The sequence below is a fragment of the Miscanthus floridulus genome, chromosome 11 (assembly GCF_019320115.1).
Source record: "Miscanthus floridulus cultivar M001 chromosome 11, ASM1932011v1, whole genome shotgun sequence".
Taxonomy (NCBI): domain Eukaryota; kingdom Viridiplantae; phylum Streptophyta; class Magnoliopsida; order Poales; family Poaceae; genus Miscanthus; species Miscanthus floridulus.
Window position 1 is genome coordinate 67,731,591 of NC_089590.1, and position 19,550 is coordinate 67,751,140.

The 19,550-nt window shown below is 43.2% G+C and overlaps 1 protein-coding gene across 1 annotated transcript in view; it reads left to right on the top strand.

The window, feature by feature from the left end:
- Positions 1–2,420: 2,420 nt before the first annotated feature.
- Positions 2,421–19,550, top strand: part of LOC136491120 (endoribonuclease Dicer homolog 4-like) — a 30,569-nt gene continuing 13,439 nt past the window's right edge. The window contains 16 exon segments of the mRNA XM_066487345.1: positions 2,421–2,627; positions 4,259–4,436; positions 4,624–4,734; positions 5,091–5,231; positions 7,084–7,153; positions 11,825–11,889; positions 11,974–12,108; positions 12,197–12,346; positions 13,145–13,256; positions 13,440–13,533; positions 14,643–14,835; positions 14,963–15,123; positions 15,702–15,908; positions 15,992–16,257; positions 16,339–16,613; positions 16,699–17,120. Coding sequence (XP_066343442.1) covers positions 2,542–2,627; positions 4,259–4,436; positions 4,624–4,734; positions 5,091–5,231; positions 7,084–7,153; positions 11,825–11,889; positions 11,974–12,108; positions 12,197–12,346; positions 13,145–13,256; positions 13,440–13,533; positions 14,643–14,835; positions 14,963–15,123; positions 15,702–15,908; positions 15,992–16,257; positions 16,339–16,613; positions 16,699–17,120 — 2,666 coding nt within the window. The 5' untranslated portion in view covers positions 2,421–2,541.

Consider the following 19,550-nt stretch of genomic DNA (forward strand, 5'->3'; position numbering starts at 1 on the left):
ATTTGCGGTCTAGGGCATGAACTTGCCCAATGCTCATCACTTCTGTAAACAAAGCAACCACCATCTTTGTTGTTCTTTTTGTTCTTAAAAGTGGTTGTTTGTTTAGGCTTCGAGTTATTCTCTTGCTTGTTCTTCTTCTTATTATTACGAGATGTATTTGAATTTTTCTTCTGCACCATATTGGCACTAGAAGACTCAACACCTTTTCTACGCATGTCTTTTGCTCTCGTCCTCTCTTCAACATTAAGAGACCCAATAAAGCTCAGCCACGCTAAACTCTTGTCTCTTGTGTTTTAGAGAGGTAACAAAATCCATTCCAAGAAGGTGTTAGCTTAGCGATTATACCGCCGGCCACAAACTTATCGGGCAACACATATGGGAACTGTTCGAGTTTCTTAGCCAGTGCCTGTATCTCATAAGCTTGTTTAACCACAGAATGGTTGTCAACCATCTTGTAGTCAAACAACTGCTCCATGACGTACAGCTCGCTATCGGTGTCAGAAACACCAAACTTAGCATGAAGTGCATCCCATAATTCCTTGCCTGACATGTAATGGAGGTAAGCTGTTCTCATACTTGCTATGAAGTGCACTAATCATGGTGCCTCGAAACAGGTTATCGGCTACCTGAAACTTTTCCTCCTCCTCAGGAGTGAATTGTTTAGGTTTTCCCTGTGTGGCGTGATAGTAGTTCATAGCAGTAAGCCACAACACCATCTTAGCACGCCATGTCTTGTAATTTGTTCTATCAAAATCATTTGGCTTCAAAGCAGCAGCAAAACCACTAACAAAAAATTGCTTAAAATCAGGTTTTTGAATTGTTAGGAATTTAGGCAATTTCATGTTAAAATTAATCCAAAAATAATAACAACAAATTTGTATTGACAAATATGTGCACATATGTGATTTTACTACTACTCAGATTAGCAGCAAATATGTTGATGAACATCATACTGATCATAACGGAAAAGAGATTTAACTTAACCAATTTAAGAATAGAGATATACCCTACGGAGTGACCCATGCTCAAGGCACCGGTGGCTCTAGACCTACTCATGGTGAGTTGCTCGAAGCCGCGGACCACAGTCGGTGCAGGAAGATGTACGTAGTGCCGTCCCTCGAACGTCCACCAGAAAGTAGATGAAGCCGATCCGAGGAAGAAAGGGCACCAACAGGAAAGAGATGAAGACGACGAGCAGTCGCGGAGATGCTCCCTAAAAACCTGATCGCCCGCACACACACGAGTAGGTGTTCCGATGTGAACGCCGGTTCCAGAGGCCTGCTCTCCTAAAGCTCTGTGCGCGAAGAGGATGGGACGGGGAGTACTCGTATGCAACTCGACCGGAGGAAGGAGTGGTATGGCGTGTGAGGCAACAGGGAGATGGGAGGGAAGGTAATACCAGAGAGACCAGGGAGACGAAGAGTCGAAGTGATTATGAGTAATCACCACCGTAGTGGATGGTAACGGACCCGTAAGTAACTCCTCCACATTAGCGCCCGTACCCCTTTCTCTTCCTTAGCTAGCCCAAGTGGCGCTTGTGCACGGCTCGGCTCGGCGACGGTGGCCACGCCTTTGGCCTCTTTCAACTTCTCTATAGGTGAACAAGTGTGTAGCCTATTTAAGTTGAGTCAACAATCAGTCAAAATCCTATACGGGACTGAAACTATATTGTACCACATCATTTAATAAGGGCATAGAATTAATTGATTTATTAAATAAAATATGGGCCTAAACCGTATAATATTTAACAGTATCAAATGTATAGAACCCTTTTCGAACGAATGATTTTTTCCTATTTCTCATGTTTTTTAGTAAAAATGAACTAATTTCTGTAAAATTCCTACATAATTTCTATTAAATTTTTTAGAGTTTGAGGGCAGGTTGCCCCGGCCTTTTATTCCCGGCCTTTATTATCATAAAAGACCACAGAAACAGTTACAGCACAGAGTTTGTAGCAATTTTTTGTGAAATTCTTACACAATTTGTGTGAAATTACTGTATTCTAAGGAGAGACTTGTACGCTAAAATAATAAGATATGAATTTTAGAATAGATTTTGAATACTAATTTTTTACGAGATACTCCCCCAACCACGCGGCACGGTCCCAACTCCCAAGTCGCCCGTCATCAGGCTGTAGTCACGCCACGCCGAAAGCCAGTCAATATACCTCGGCTAGGCCCATGGGCCAGTAGCTCGCCGTTCGCGTCAGCGGCAACCCGTTTGGCCCCTCTCGCCTACCGCATCAATTGCACGCACTGACGCACGCCTCCTGCGGCAGATCCGCAATTCCGCAGCCCGCAGACAAAAACCCGGCGAGACAGTTCGACTAGACGGGTACCCTGACCCCCCCTCAGCGGGGCCCAGTACCCTGCCTTCTCTTCTCGTGCTCCCTCCGACCCATTTGACGCGACAAGACCAGCTCCCAGCTCTCTGTGCTTACCTCAACGCAGCCTCTCAGCGCACGGCAGTTTCACATACACCTCCGCCTTCTGTTCTGTTACTTTCCCCAACATCCTTGTGCTTCCGCTCGAAGCTTCCGCCATGGGCGAGGGCGAGGACGAGGCTGAGAGCTCTAGCTTCGGCGCGGCCGCGGGCGAACCCAAGGATCCGAGAACGATCGCTCGCAAGTAAGCGCCCCTTCCTATCCTTCTTCTGATCTGTTTTTAGATTTTCGCGCGGAGGGCCGGCGGGCGTATTTGTCTGCGCAGTTTCTATGGTAGTGGCGGATTTTTGTTTGTTCATTTCTTGTGCGAGATCATCGATTCGCTGTGTATTGCTCATCTGTCGGGAGTTCGTGAAGGTTTTAGGCAGGTTTTGAGACGCGATTGTTTTTTTTGTTCTTCCTGCCATTTAACTTACTTTTCACGGCTGATACTACCGGTTTCGGTTTTCCACATTTTTTTTAGATTGTTTGATAGGAAGCGTTTCGTGAGAGAGTTTGAGTTTTCGCATAAGTTGCGATTTGGACGGCGGAGCCTGGATTCTCCACCAGGGTATTCGAGAATAATTTTCACCAAACAGCAAGAACTAAATGCACTCGTAGAATTAGACATTTTAGTATACCCAATACAGAGAGATCAGGGAAAATATGGGTATTCCAAGGACTTATTACTTTGTTACAGAAAATATGGGTATTCCAAGGAATACCTAGAATACCCCTGCCGCCATTTGCAGCTATGGATGTTTAATGCCTCCTGTTACGAAGATCGAGAACGTGATATCCCTTAATCTCTAGGATTCGGTCCTGTTGATCGCCTGCTCGGCATTAAAAGCATGTGTGATCCTCAGCCTGTCTACGCAATTACTTTATGGCAATGCAGCACCCCAGATACGTGTCAATGCATAAATGAACAAGTAATAACTCTTCGAGATGTCGTGGTGATTGTGCCTTGTAGTCATCATTCCTACTAAGGCCTTGGCCATGTTTAGTTGCCCCGAATCGGCGCCACCGAAAACACTGTTCATTACTGTAACGCGCTGTAGCATTCATTTGTATTTGGTAATAATTGTTCAATCGTTGACTAATTAGGCTTAAAACGTTCGTCTCGCAAAGTACAACCAAACTGTGCAATTAGTTTTTGATTTCGTCAACATTTAGTACTCCAATGCATGAACCGCAAGTTTGAGGTGACGGGGAATCTTCTTTTTGCATAGTGCTAAAGTTTGGATTTTGGGTGAACTAAACATGGCCCTACTAAGGCCACGTTTAGTTCCTCCCCAAAAGTTTACACACTATCCCATGGAATCTTTGAACACATGCATGGAGTATTAAATATAGACTAAAAAAATAACTAATTGCACTGATTGTGACTACTTTGCGAGGCGAATCTTTTAAGCCTAATTAGTCCATGATTTGACAATGTGGTGTTACAGTAACACATGTACTAATGGTGGATTAATTAGGCTTAATAAATTCGTTTCACGGTTTACTTACGGATTCTGTAATTTATTTTTTTATTAGTATCTGAACATCCCATGCGACACCCCCATGTAACACCCGATGTGACACCCCAAAACTTTACACTCTGGATTTAAACAAGGCCTTATTACTTTGTGGCAAATGGTGGGCAGCTTTTTCATTGAATGTTGCATGTAGCAGCAATGAGACCCTAAGTTTCTTTTTTTTTCCTAAAATATTGTCAGACAAATTAGTGTCGCTCTGCTGCATTACCTTAGCTTTTGTTAATCAAGGATTTCCTTCAAATAATACTGGGAGTATGGAAAAAACACTGATGGTTTGCTAGCTTTTGGTATTTAGATATCAGCTGGATCTTTGCAAGAGGGCAGTCGATGAGAACATCGTGGTGTACCTTGGAACAGGATGTGGGAAGACACACATTGCCGTGTTACTCATGTATGAGCTTGGACACCTCATCCGCAAACCCAGCCGCGAGGTCTGCGTCTTCCTCGCACCGACCATACCCCTTGTCCGTCAGGTAGAATAGCTCCCTGCTCTTCTCACTATATCTATATTCATTTTTGGTGGGGATGAAGTCATGCTATCATTTTTTTTATGAGTACACGCTCATTTCTTTTTATGGATGTTTGTGACCACAACTTTCGGTACCAGGTGCACCTTTACATGTTTAGTCAGTGCTCTTTTTCTGTATTTGTATTTTGTAGCAAGCAATGGTGATTGCGGATTCCACTAATTTTAAAGTTCAACGTTACTATGGAAGTGGTAAAAACTCTAGAGATCACCAGGCATGGGAGAAAGAGATGCGAGAATACGAGGTATGGTGTGCTATATGTTCTTTTTGCTGGCAGCTGCCAAGTGACCACTGATAGTCCTGTTTTGAAGATTTTTAGTAGCTAGTATAAATTAATAAAGCTATAGTACTTGACATGTTGTGGAGAAAAATATTCAGACAGAGATGTGTTTAGCCTATGATCATTTTTCAACCAGTGTTCTGACTCTTGAGTAAAATGAAAAATCAACAGTTGTATCAGCACACAACTTTGGCAAACATAACCTATTTATATCAACTTTTGCACGCAACTTTGGGCAAACATAATCTATCTGTACCATCATTGTTTCTTATGCATAATTTTTTTCTTCCTAACTTGTTCTGCTTTCTCTGCCGCTTCAGGTCCTTGTAATGACTCCCCAAATATTATTGCACAATTTGCGTCATTGTTTCATCAAGATGGACTTAATTGCACTTTTGATATTTGATGAATGCCATCATGCACAAGCACAAAAAAGGCATCCATATGCACAAATTATGAAGGTAACTGCTCGCGTACAATTTCAGTGCCTGTACTATCATCTGTTGCAATCTCTGGAAATTAATATTCAGGTCACAGAACTTCCTCCTGTACCTGTGCAACATTAATTCTTCATTTCTGTTGAATTTATCTTGATGACAGGAAGTGTGTTGCTATGGCTGACAGGATTTTAATGTAGTAACTTGCCAAAAAAAAGAAAAAAAAGAAACTAATACTGTAGATATTTTCGGTGCTAAACATGTGGGTGGGTAATTTCAGCCTCTAGACTTCTAGAGGCTTTGGAACAGATTGGATGTACAACCTTTTTTTGCTGATGATGAACTTGCCTATATATTTTCAGTTTCAAAACTGTAGAAAGGTATGGGAATCACACCACACGTCCATTGTGGGGGGTGGGGGGGGGGGGGGGGGGGGGTTGCCTTGCATATATATAGCCATGATCAACCTGTGGTACAAGGTAGGTGGTATAATACAAGGAAGCTAGGCTATACATGGATAGTTATCCTATACAATTAATCTTAATGGATCCTATCCTAATAATAACAATTGATCCTAATGGATCCTGTCCTAATACCAATTGATCCTAATGGATCCTTTCCTAATAAAATCAGTATGCGGAATACATTTGGTATAACTTGAGATTACGCATGTGCTTGTACCTATATTAATGTGTGCAAAGGATTCTCAGAATTCTACAATGGTTCCATTGACATCCTAAGATACAGATTATCACAATATTCTAATATACATATATGAGTATTTAAAATTTATTCGAATCCATATCTGACATTCATATTTGTTTCTTAGAAAAATAATTGCTAAATCTTCACAACCATATGCTTCTCAATATCTGGCATTCATATTTGTTTCTTATAGTACTCCCTCCGTTCCAAATTATAAGTCGCTTTGACTTCTTTGGTACATCGAATTTGCTATGTCTACCAAAAAAGTCAAAGCAACTTATAAGTTGGAACGGAGGGAGTAGTTGCTAAATCTTCATTACCATTCACTTCTCATTTTCTCAACCAACCTAGGAGTAACTAGGTGGCACTGTCAATAAAAAGAAAATAGGCACCTGAATTCGAGTTGAAGAGGACTCGAAAACCCAGGCGTGGAGGGTGCCCAGCCGCACCTCCCATCAACTGAGCTAGAGTATGCTATAGCCGTTTACTTTGTTATGGATGGTAGATGCACCAGATATAATTTATTATCACATTGGCGCATCATCTTTTATGGCTTTTGCTGTTCTTATATACATATGTCACTGTATTCTTCATGATGCATGGTATTGTTGCATTGAGCCACAACCTGGTGATGATCCAGAGCTACTTGTTTCCTTCTTTTCCTCTCAACGTTTAATTGAATACATGACAAACACTCTTATGCAGTTATGAAGGTTTGATCAGGTAGTTGGAATGACAAATTGATGAAATTTCATTGCTTTGAATCAATTGAACATATGCAGAAGTTGTACTATACCTCTTAAAGACTCTTTAGAGAGTTACATGAACTCAATAACCTCATTTTTATGAGAGGACCTCCTTCCTTCTCTTCCTGGAGAAGATCTCTAAAAAATGAAGCTCGACTACAAGCGTATAAGATTTCTGAAAACAAGCTATCTGTTTTTCTCTCCTAGTTTGATTCTTGTGTTTAGTGGTTCTTTGTTTTTCTTCTTGTTCTAGCCTCGCTTGGGGTTAGCTGAAGTGTTTTCCGTTTGTTTTGCTCAGTGTTTGTTTTTGTGTTTTAATAAAATCTAACAGTGGGGGCTTCCCCTGCTGTTTTCCTGGTTCAAAAAAAAAAAGTTACATGAACTGCGGACTTCTTAGTCTTAAAATATTTATAACAATATTTCAGGAATTCTACAATAGCGCTGATAAACATCCTCGTGTTTTTGGCATGACTGCTTCACCGATTATTGGAAAAGGTAATGATGTTCTTACTTAAATGTTTTATTCCTCGTCAATGGTCTTAACCTATCCTGCTAGCAACTGTATTAACTTAATTTCCATCTTTCTCATATTTCAAATTATGTTGTAGTCAGAATATATTCTTGCCCTTTTCTCATTTGGTTAGTGCTTGAATCTTATTTTCTTTCCCTTTATGCCTAGCTTTCAAATTATGCAGTCCATTATTCTTGCCTTCGTACAATCTGTACCATTGTTTGATCGGTAATCTGTTAAATGGCCAGCATAATACAGAATGAGATTACTAGCTTTTTATGATAGTGCAACATATTGTTTATGTTTTTAAAGAAAAAATAGATCGATCTAGAAGGAAGTAGGGGGATTTGCATTAAGAAGAAATACAACAACAACAACAACAACAACAACAACAAAGCCTTTAAGTCCTAAACAAGTTGGGGTAGGCTAGAGTTGAAACCCATCAGAAGCAATCAAGGTTCAGGCACATGAATAGCTGTCTTCCAAGCACTCCTATCTAAGGCTAAGTCTTTGGGTATATTCCATCCTTTCAAGTCTCTTTTTATTGCCTCTACCCAAGTCAACTTCGGTCTTCCTCTGCCTCTCTTCACGTTATTATCCTGACTTAGGATTCCACTACGCACTGGTGCATCTGGAGGTCTCCATTGCACATGTCCAAACCATCTCAACCGGTGTTGCACAAGCTTTTCTTCAATTGGCGCTACCCCTAATCTCTCACGTATATCATCGTTCCGAACTCGATCCCTTCTTGTATGACCGCAAATCCAACGCAACATACGCATTTTCGTGACACTTAGCTGTTGAACATGTCGTCTTTTCGTAGGCCAACATTCTGCACCATACAACATAGCAGGTCTAGTCGCCGTCCTATAAAACTTGTCTTTTAGCTTCTGTGGTACCCTTTTGTCACATAGGACACCAGACGCTTGCCGTCACTTCATCCACCCTGTTTTGATTCTATGGCTAACATCTTCATCAATATCCCCGTCCCTCTGTAGCATTGATCCTAAATATCGAAATGTATCCTTCCTAGGCACTACTTGACCTTCCAAACTAATCTTCCTCCTCCCGAGTAGTAGTGCCGAAGTCACATCTCATATACTCAGTTTTAGTTCTACTGAGTCTAAAACCTTTGGACTCCAAAGTCTCCCGCCATAACTCTAGTTTCTGATTCACTCCTATCCGGTTTTCATCAACTAGCACTACATCATCCGCGAAAAGCATACACCAAGGGATGTCCCTTGTGACCTCATTCATCACTAAAGCAAACAAATAAGGGCTCAAAGCTGACCCTTGATGTAGTCCTATCCTAATCGGAAAGTCATCCGTGTCTCCATCACTTGTTCGAACTCTAGTCACAACATTGTTGTACATGTCCTTAATGAGCCCGACGTACTTCGTTGGGACTTTATGTTTGTCCAAAGCCCACCACATAACATTCCTTGGTATTTTATCATAAGCCTTCTCCAAGTCAATAAAAACCATGTGTAGGTCCTTCTTCTCCCTATACCGCTCCATAACTTGTCTTACTAAGAAAATGGCTTCCATGGTTGACCTTTCGGGCATGAAACCAAATTGGTTCATAGAGACCCGCGTTATTGCTCTCAAGCGATGCTCGATAACTCTCTCCCATAGCTTCATAGTATGGCTCATCAACTTAATTCCCCGATAATTCGTACAACTTTGAATATCCCCTTTATTCTTGTAAATCGGTACCAATATACTTCTCCTCCACTCATCAGGCATCTTGTTCGATCGAAAAATATGGTTGAACTTGCATTAAGAAGAAATAGGCATCCAAATTCAAGTTGAGGAGAACTTGAATCTAGGTGGTGGAGGTATTCTTTTCCAATCCACAACACATAAGGTTTTGCATGAAAGCAAGGATAATATACCAAAGGGTTAATTGATCAATCAGTTGAAATGACAGGGAGGGATGATCTCTTATACTTTTGAGGTCTTTGTGGTAATTTGCTCAGCTGTATTACAAAACTAGGAGTATAGCAAGCAAGAAAATTGGATAGAAACATACTAGAGAGCAATCCTAGGAGAGAAGGAGAAGAGTTATTAGAGTGGAATAAGATGGACACCTGTTTCTCATCCTTTTATTCCAAACCTTGTGAGTGCCAAAAGCTCAAAGTACAGTGACTGAAGGATACTCGTATAGTCGTATAACTCCATTATTTTGTTGCAGCAGAATTGTTCTTTGGATTGAAATTCTATAAGTATCTAGGGACACACAAAATAGTGGTCAAACTTGTTAGATATAGATGTATACGTGTCTGTGTACTTTCCTCTTTGTGTAAGGGCTTCTATGCATATATGCCCATGTACATGTTTGGGCTGAAGCCTACCGAATGGATAGAGTTCATTCTCTACTAACATGGTATCAGAGCTAGTAACTGAGCACGAAGAGGCTCAAACTCAGCACGAAGACGAGTCAGAAAATCGTAGGTGCACCGAAGCTCAAGGTGGCTCTGTTGCTTCCTGCAGGACTCACAAGTGGCAGGGGATAGCTGAGGACCCAGAGTGTCAAGCTCATGCCACACACTAGAGAGCTAGTTAAAGAACTCCTCAATTGTAGCATCACCCTGTTGCAACAAATGCTCTTGGCGTAAAGCTGCAATGTTGGTTTTTCTCCGAGTGCTCATGGCCCTGCCTTGTTTGTTCATAATTCATCTCGTGGCCGCACTCTTCTTCTTCTTTATGTTGATGATATGATCATCACTGGTGATGATTCTGAGTATATTGCATTTGTGAAGGCACGTCTCAGTGGGCAGTTTCTCATGTCCGATCTTGGCCCTCTTCGTTACTTTCTTGGGATTGAGGTCTCTTCCACCTCTGATGGCATTTATCTGTCACAAGAAAAGTACATTCAAGATCTTTTTGATCGTTCTTCCCTCACTGATCATCGCACTATTGAGACTCCCATAGAGCTTAATCTTCATCTTCACACAACTGATGGTGAACCTCTCACTGATCCCACTCGATATCGTCATATTGTTGGGAGTCTTGTCTATTTGGGTGTGACTTTTTTTCTCGAATACGCAGGAGAGCTGCGTATCATTGTATTAATAGAAGAGAAAGGAGTCATACAGAGACCCAAACACACCCACACCCACAAACACAACACCAACACACCTCCACTTACTGACTGGAACTAATCACCTATGCTTGAGAAGAAAACCATGACCAGAGACCCTCTAAACATCAAGAGCTGTGTATCGGGGACAGTCCCCTAGCACCAGCCAAAGACCAAAGGAGGGCTTCCTCCCTAGCAAGGTTCAAAGCTGTAGATAATCTAGGGGTAGCTCCGTTGAAGACACAATCGTTTCGATGTTTCCAGATGGTCCAGGCTCCTAGGATAATGAGGGAATTCAGTCCCTTTCGCGCATCTTCGCTTACTGTCAAGACCGCCTTGTCCCACCAATCATCAAAGGAGGAAACATCTGACTGCGGGGCTAGTGCTGCCAGTCCGATGCTATGTAGGATGTCATACCAGAATTGTCTTGCAAACACACACCCAATGAGAAGGTGCTGGATGTTCTCTTCTTCTTGATCACATAGCAGACAATGGTCCGGATGAGGAAGACCTCTTCGAGCCAACCTGTCAGCTGTCCAGCAGCGATTGTGAGCAACCAGCCACATGAAGAAACGACACTTAGGGGGCGCCCAAGAATTTGGGTGTGACTCGTCCTGACATTTCATATGCTGTGCATATTCTTAGTCAGTTTGTTTCCGCTCCCACTCACCTCCACTATAGTCATCTTCTTCGTGTCTTGCGTTACCTTCGTGGGACCATTACTCGCCGTCTGTTCTTCCCGCGCTCTAGCTCTTTTCAACTCCAAGCCTACTCCAATGCTACTTGGGCTAGCGACTCTTCTGATCGTCGCTCTCTTTCAGCCTATTGTGTTTTTCTCGGTGGTTCTCTCATTGCTTGGAAGACTAAGAAGCAGACTGCGGTTTCTCGTTCGAGTGCAGAGGCTGAGTTGCGAGCTATGGCTCTTGCGACAGCAGAGGTTACTTGGCTGCGCTGGCTACTTGAGGATTTTGGTGTTTCAGTTTCTGTGCCAACTCCTCTCTTGTCTGACAGTACCGGTGCTATCAGCATAGCTCGTGATCCGGTGAAGCATGACCTCACCAAGCATATCGGTGTTGATGCGTCTTACACTCGGGCACAAGTGCAGGATGATATCATTACGCTTCGCTATGTGCCTTCGGAGCTTCAGTTGGCTGACTTCTTCACAAAGGCACAAACAAGAGCTCTTCGCTATGTGCCTTCGGAGCTTCAGTTGGCTGACTTCTTCACAAAGGCACAAACAAGAGCTCAACATCGTTTCTCTCTCTCCAAACTCAGTTTTCGTGATCCACCCTGAGTTTGAGGGGGGGGGGGGGGGGTTAGATATAGATGTATATGTGTCTGTGTACTTTTCCTCTTTGTGTAAGGGCTTCTATGCATATATGCCCATGTACATGTTTGGGCTCAAGCCTACCGAATGGATAGAGTTCATTCTCTCCTAACAAAACTAACACAAACAGATGAAATGTGGAGTGTTGCCTACCAATATGTTATTCTTCCTCTAAAGCTGTGTCATCCAATTTAGCTATTCTTCCCCATGGCTGGCTAATTATCATTCCTATACTTTCTATGACAGGTGGTTCTAACAAGCTTACCTACACTAAATGTATCAACAGTCTCGAGGAATTACTTAATGCAAAGGTACATACCACTACTGTTCTCCATAAATCTGCTGGGCTTAAGATGATTTTGACAGTTTGTTTGCTTTGTAAACTTGTACTCTAGGTTTGTTCAGTTGATAATGTAGAACTTGAAAGTGTGATTGCTTCTCCTAAGATTGAAGTGTACTTTTATGGCCCAGTTGGTCACTCTAACTTGATTACGACTTACATCAATGAGCTTGATGGCTATAAGTCTCAGGTGATTTTTTTTAATTATACAGGATTTATCTTTGGTCCAGTTAACATGAAATTTTGGGTTATTTTCTTTTTTCTTTGTCCTTCAACAGCTTTTAATGTGCTTTGAACAGTCTGAATACATGTTAAGAGAGAGTGCATGCAATTTCAAGGAGTCACAGAAGAAACTGAAGTCGTTATGGAGGTTGCATGAAAATTTGATTTTCTGTTTGCAAGAAGTTGGTCTCTTTGGAGCTCTCCAAGTGAGTTTGCACAGTTTGTTCAACCAGCATTTAAATCTTTATACAATCTCGCCTCAGTTGAATTCCTTCTTCACTGTTCCTCACTTCCTTGTATTTTGGCAGCAGTAGGAATGTAGAACTGTTGTACTGGAAGTCTGTAACAACCAATAGCTTGCATATGTGTTTCAAGCTACCCAGTGTTTTCTTGTATACGTGATTTTTTATTCTTATTGTTTTAAAAAACTGACTATAATGTACTTTTTTTGCATCCTTGAGTGACATTTGTGATTATGTTCACTTGACAAACCTCCTCAATATGAAGATGTTTGAAGGCTTACTGATCCCAAATAGCTTACATCCTTGCAAGATCTTTTTTTAATTACATTTATCTTGGTGTGCTTTGGTATTGCCTTTTTCTTCATAAGTAATAAACACAAGATTCATTGCACTCAGAAGGAGAGGCTTGAAAAGATGACAGGCCCAAATATTTTTCCCAAACCACAACGAATAGATGGATGGTGGTTTGTTTTTATTAAAAAATCTTGGATCCCCTCCATGTTGGCCTATTTAATTTGGGATAAAACCTTGACCTGCCACAGTTTGTGAAGTATGTGTTCTGCTTAATGCCACGATTGTGGCTTACCACACATTCTTAGCCCCATGCCATACATGTCATTGAACTATTTTTATGGCAGACTATTCACTACTCCCCACTTGTGGCATCCATTTCGGCCGCCACATTTTTTTTTTGTTGCCTAATGTCAAAATTAGGTGTGAACTTAACACGTATGTGATATTATTTGTTTGATTGTAGTGCAGGCTGCAAGGACCTTTCTCTCTCCCAGTAGCGGTAGTCTAGATGGAAAGGGGGTTGACATTAATGACTATGTAAACAAAGCAACGTCTCTTCTAAGCCGCGGCATCTTAGAAGGTGAACTCCCCTCCTCGTACACTTTGCTGGTGTTTTGGATATGTTATTCAACAAGCTGATCTGCATATGTCATACATATAGTTTATAGTGGACCTTTTGGAGTTACTTTTTGTTGGAAATAATTGGAAAATGCATAATTTTTTTATATTATCAATTAAAAAATCTGACGGTTTTGTTTTTAAGGTGCAGATGCTGATTCGTTTGACCTAGAGACAATAGAAGAACCTTTCTTCTCAAAAAAATTTGCAGTTCTTATTGACGTTCTATCGAGATACAGGTAAGCATGATCACTTGTGCTACTATCATTTTTCAGAAACATATGACATATCTTTGATTTTCAGTCGTGTACTTAAGGCATTATAAGCTACAGTCCTGCCAGGTGCCTGAGTTTGGTCTCACTGCCACCACATTCTTTCAATCAAATATGATATCAGTTGTGTATATAATTATACAATCCCTACCTTGCCTTGCATTGAGAATCTCATAACTGTACAGACTACAGGTAATAGCCTGCCAGCTTACAGTAATTGGTTGGCCCCAGGATCAATCTTATAGTACACAAACAAGCAGTTAGAAATTTTATAGGCTACGCTTGAGCCTAAAATGACTAGAATATGAATTCATAGTCTTCATCAAGTTAGATGTACAACTCTCCCTTTAAGGCAACTCAGCTTCATATGCATCCACTGAAGATTTGTAGTTACCCAGCTGGCTATGGTAGCTAGCAAGCTAATATGGAGTTATGAACAAATATGAAGGGGATACATGTCAGGATATAAGATTTTGCACAATTGAAAGGTATACAACTGATTTCTGGGATTTCATATAGAAAATGGTGCTGACAACATGGTTATTAAGTTCACTATGAATTACCAGAAAGACTAGTTATGCCATGAATTGGAAACATCAACACAACTTCATTAGCTGAAAACACCTCATACACATTATAATTCATAGCTTAACTAATTTGGTGTGAGTTGGGATAACAAGGGCCTTACTACTTTACATACATAACCTGTGGTCTCTGCTGAGAGATGACAATACCCATCATAATATGCACCTGGCCAGAGGGAAGGCGAATCAACCGTTGTTTCAATAGATCTATCATCGATCTTTATCCCACATAACAGCTAGGATGGCCACTTCGAGACTTCTGCATGAGTTTGAAGTTTATACTTACATACATCCTAGCCAGTGATGTACTTGTTTGCCGCATTGTTGAAATTATATATATTCTATTGGTTTGCTGTAGGCCTTGAATATGTTCAAAACCCAACAACAAACTAAGCAATTTCAATGTTTTAGCTGTAACCATTTTAAAACAAGTTTCTGCCTTCAATTCTATTGGCATCATCCTGGTTGTTTTCTCTTTGGTTTCTTCTACAGGCTGGAGGAAAACATGAAATGCATTGTTTTTGTGAAAAGAATCATTGTCGCAAGAGTAGTAGCACATATTCTCCAAAATCTGAAGTGCCTTGATTTTTGGAAATGTGAGTTTCTTGTGGGATGCCACTCGGGATTAAGGAACATGTCAAGGGACAAGATGGGTTCTATCATTGAAAAGTTCTCTTCGGGTGAGGTATAATCTGGAGTCTGTCCATCCTTAATAGTCCTTGTCAGGTTTATCTTTATTATCTCCATTAACACCAGTATATATGTTTATGCTTCTTGTGTTACAGTCCCTTTTTCCTCACTTTTTTTTGCAGGTGAACCTTTTGGTCGCTACTAGTGTAGGTGAGGAGGGACTTGACATTCAGACTTGCTGCCTTGTTGTGCGGTTTGATCTCCCTGAAACTGTTAATAGCTTTATCCAGTCAAGGGGACGTGCCCGGATGAGTAAATCTAAATATGTTTTTCTCCTGGAGAGGTCATTTTCGTAACACCCTGATAGGATTACGGATCCTACCGCGTAGATCACGGAGTCTGTAGGGGTGAGAGGGAGGTGGAGCAGGCTGGGAACCTCGCTGCCGGCGGCTGGACGCCGTGGTGGAGGATGGGGGCTGCGGCTGTAGCCCTAACCCTCGCGTAGCTACAGTAACGGCGGCTACAGTAACGCGTGAACAGTAGAGACGGCTAGGGTTAGGAACTCCCGGCTCCCAGGGGAAGCCGGAAACAATAGATTGTTTCTGCTTAATTATCCAAATGTCTTACAAGCCATATATATAGCTCTCACAAATAAGGGATATATCTAATAAATATGCTAAATAATAGATAATATGGGCTGTTAGCCCTCTAATGCCGGCGCACAAGCTCAGCCACTAATGGGCCTCCGCCTGGTATATGTGACGCCGGTCATAACACACCCACCCACGAGCACGCGCCTGCATTCACCGATTACACTGGCTAATTTACACAAACCTATCATAATGCTATTAATGTTTCCTTGAATTTAGTTCCTTGTTTTTGGTTCTAGACCTTGAAGCCCTTCATTTTGATATTTACCAGGGGAAATCAGTCTCAGGAGAAGTTACTTGATGATTATATTACTGGTGAAAGCATTATGGATAAAGAGATTAACTTGAGAACATCAAATGATATGTTCGATTGCCTTGAGGAGAACATCTATCGAGTCAATGATACTGGTGCTTCCATTAGCACTGCTTGCAGTGTATCTCTATTACATCGCTACTGTGATAACCTTCCTAGAGATATGTATGCAAAGGATCGTTTATTATTCTACCCATTTTGCGTCATGTAAATACTCTACTAGAATAATTTGATACATCTTGTTGCAGGTTTTTTGTTCCTTCCCCATCATTCTTCTTTGTCGATGACATTGATGGAATAGTTTGCAGACTAATTCTTCCACCAAATGCTGCTTTCCGTCAAGTGAATGGTCAACCCTGTCCATCGAAAGATGAAGCTAAGAGAGATGCATGCTTGAAAGCATGCATTAAACTTCATGAACTCGGTGCTTTGACAGATTTTCTTCTACCTGGCCAAGGCTCTAGAAAGATGAAGGTATCAACAACAAATATTTCAGAAAGCAACAAAGATGAGGGTATGGTCATTGTTCATTATTCAGAATATGATGCGGATAATATTGGTAATTTGGCTTAAGCATTTTTTTTCCATGTTTCAGATGAAAGTTTTAGGGAAGAGCTTCATGAGATGTTAATCCCTGCAGTTCTGAGACCTTCAAGATGCAAACTAGATTGCTCATTGAAGTTGCATTTCTATTACATAGAATTTATTCCCAAACCAGCAGATAGACGATATCAGATGTTTGGTCTTTTTGTGATCAATCGCCTTCCAGAGGAATCTGAAAAGTTGGATGTTGAATTGCATCTTGCTCATGCGAGGATTGTGAAAGCAGGAATTAAATATTTGGGAAAGATTGAGTTTAACAAAGAAGAGGCACTGTCTTGCTTATCTGTTCAAATGCTAAGACACAATTTTCAGGGAACATTGCCTGACACGTCTCTTTTCTTTTATCTTACAGATGATACTCGCACACAATTTTCAAGAAATGTTTTTGAAAGTTCTCCTGGACAGATCCGAGTTCACTTCATCTTATATTTTGTTGGGGAATGATGCTGCATTGAACATGGATTCAACATTTTACCTTTTACTTCCCATCAAGCAGAAATTCTATGGTGATAATATGATTGATTGGCCAACAATAAAGAAGTGTTTATCGTCACCTGCATTTCAAGATCCAATGGGTTTGTCTCTGCCTGATTCATGTTTGCCAAATGAGTCTTTGAAGCTTCTTGGTGGAACGTACAAGAAAGCTGATGTCATTGGCAGTTTGGTATATACTCCCCACACCGACGTGTTTTTCTTCGTTGACTCCATTCTGGATGGAACAAATGCTAAAAGTGAGTTGAACGGTGCAACTTATGCAGAACATTTTAAGGAAAGGTAAAAGGATGAATTATTTCTTACATGCCATTCTTAACATACATTGTTGTTTACAAATATTGCAAAAATGTACTATACCATGTTGAGCTTCCAGCAAGGCAAATATAGTTAGATCACAAAGCTCTAAGATTTCAGAGTTTTGCATACCATTTCAGAACTATAAGTATTATGCTATGTAATATGATAATCAGGAAAGTTTGTTTTACTATCCTGAACAATCCACTTTCTCTGCTTAAACCCCTGAACAAAATGTCGGCTCAATTTATTCCGCCAAACTATTTCAATCGGTCCAATCTACTCCCTACTAGTGATATCTTTTTTTGTTTCCCTGTATACAAATTTAGTTTTTAATTTCAGATTGTGTGGAGTGACAAAGGACATCATAACTTGTGTTAAAAAAGTATATATTAAGAATTGTTCATGATTGTTTTCGTAGTTAGGAGCATGCAAAGCTAAACTGTCGACAGAATATCGTCGGCAGTCCACCGAGGGGTATCCCGCGATGGTAGATTTGTCGGTGGGGGTGCGCGTAATCAGGAACCGGATGGTGACACAAGGCGCAGAGAGCGATTTAGACAGGTTCGGGCCATCTGATCGACGTAATACCCTACGTCCTGTGTCTTTGGTGTATTGTATTGATCTGGATGACCATGTAGATGTATGTATCTTGTCCGCTAGGGGACCCCCTGCCTCTCCTTATATAGTCTGGAGGGACAGGGTTACAAGTAAAGTATCCTATTTGGTACTATACAATGTCTTGCGGTGCACGCCGAGCAGCGTCGTGCACGCCTTGATCCTATGGGCCGGGCCACCTCTGATGGTGCGGCCCATGTCTTGTCTTGAGGATACCGGGGGGCATACCCCCACAGCTAGTCCCCGAGCCTGACAGTAGGTGACGTAGTCGTGTGGTGCCAGGGTCAGAAAGTAGAAGACCAGCCGAGCAGGCAGCCAGTCCCCGGGCGTAGCCTCGAGACGAGAACAAGCACATTCACCGCAAGGTGAAGTGTGCCCACTTAGTCCCCGAGTCTGCTAGAAGATGAAGAATGAATCTTGTAGCAGGGTCAAAGAAAAAGAAGTCTCAAAGCTTGCCGACGTCGTCTGACATGCTCGTATCAAGACCCCAGACGTGCTACCCAAGATCAGCACCTTGATCCGAACAACATGGAGCAGCTTGATAGCACACCGACGAGACGTAGCAAGATCCGACCACCAAAGGAGCACCGAGGAGCGAGGAGTCCCCGGCGTCGCTGGCGATGTCCGAGCACCGAGGAGCGAGTCCCCGGCGTCGCTGGCGATGTCCAAGCACCGAGGAGTCCCCGGCGTCGCTGGTGATGTCTGAGCACCGAGGAGCGAGGAGTCCCGGTGTCGCTGGTGATGTCCGAGCACCGAGGAGCGAGGAGTCCCCGGCGTCGCTGGCGATGACCGAGCACCGAGGAGAGAGGAGTCTTCGGCGTCGCTGGCGATGACCGAGCACCGAGGAGCGAGGAGTCCTCGGCGTCGCTGGCGATGTCCGAGCACCGAGGAGCGAGGAGTCCCCGGCGTCGCTGGTGATGTCCGAGCACCGAGGAGTCCCCGGTGTAGGCGGCGATGTCCAAGCACCGAGGAGCGAGGAGTCCCCGGCGTCGCTGGCGATGACCGAGCATCGAGGAGCGAGTCCCCGGTGTCGCTGGCGATGACCGAGCACCGAGGAGCGAGGAGTCCCTGGTGTCGCTGGCGATGACCGAGCACCGAGGAGCGAGGAGTCCCCGGCGTAGGCGGCGATGTCCGAGCACCGAGGAGCGAGGAGTCCCCGACGTCGCTGGCGATGACCGAGGAGTCCCTGGCGTCGCTGGCGATGACCGAGCACCGAGGAGCGAGGAGTCCCCGGCGTCGCCGGCGATGACCGAGCACCGAGGAGCGAGGAGTCCCCGGCGTAGGCGGCGTTGTCCGGGCACCGAGGAGTGAGGAGTCCTCGGCGGCGATGTCCGAGCACTGAGGAGTCCCCGGCGAAGCTGGCGATGTCCGAGCACCGAGGAGTCCCCGGCGTCGCTGGCGATGACCGAGCACCGTGGAGCGAGGAGTCCCCGGCGTCGCCGGCGATGACCGAGCACCGAGGAGTCCCCGGCGTAGGCGGCGATGTCCGAGCACTGAGGAGTCCCCGGCGAAGCTGGCGATGTCCGAGCACCGAGGAGTCCTCGGCGTAGGCGGTGATGTCCGAGCACCGAGGAGTCCCCGGCGTAGGCGGCGAGGTCCGAGCACCGACGTAGCTGACGACGTCCGTGCAGTGAAGTGTGCCCACTTAGTCCTCGAGCACGAAGTATCCGTGCGTCGAGGAGTAACCGGCGTAGCTGGCGATCAGTCCGATCAACTGGTCGGCGACGGAGTCCATGAACCAAGCGGTCCGACCAGTTGATCGGTGGAGAAGTCCGAGCACCAGGTGGACGATGATCC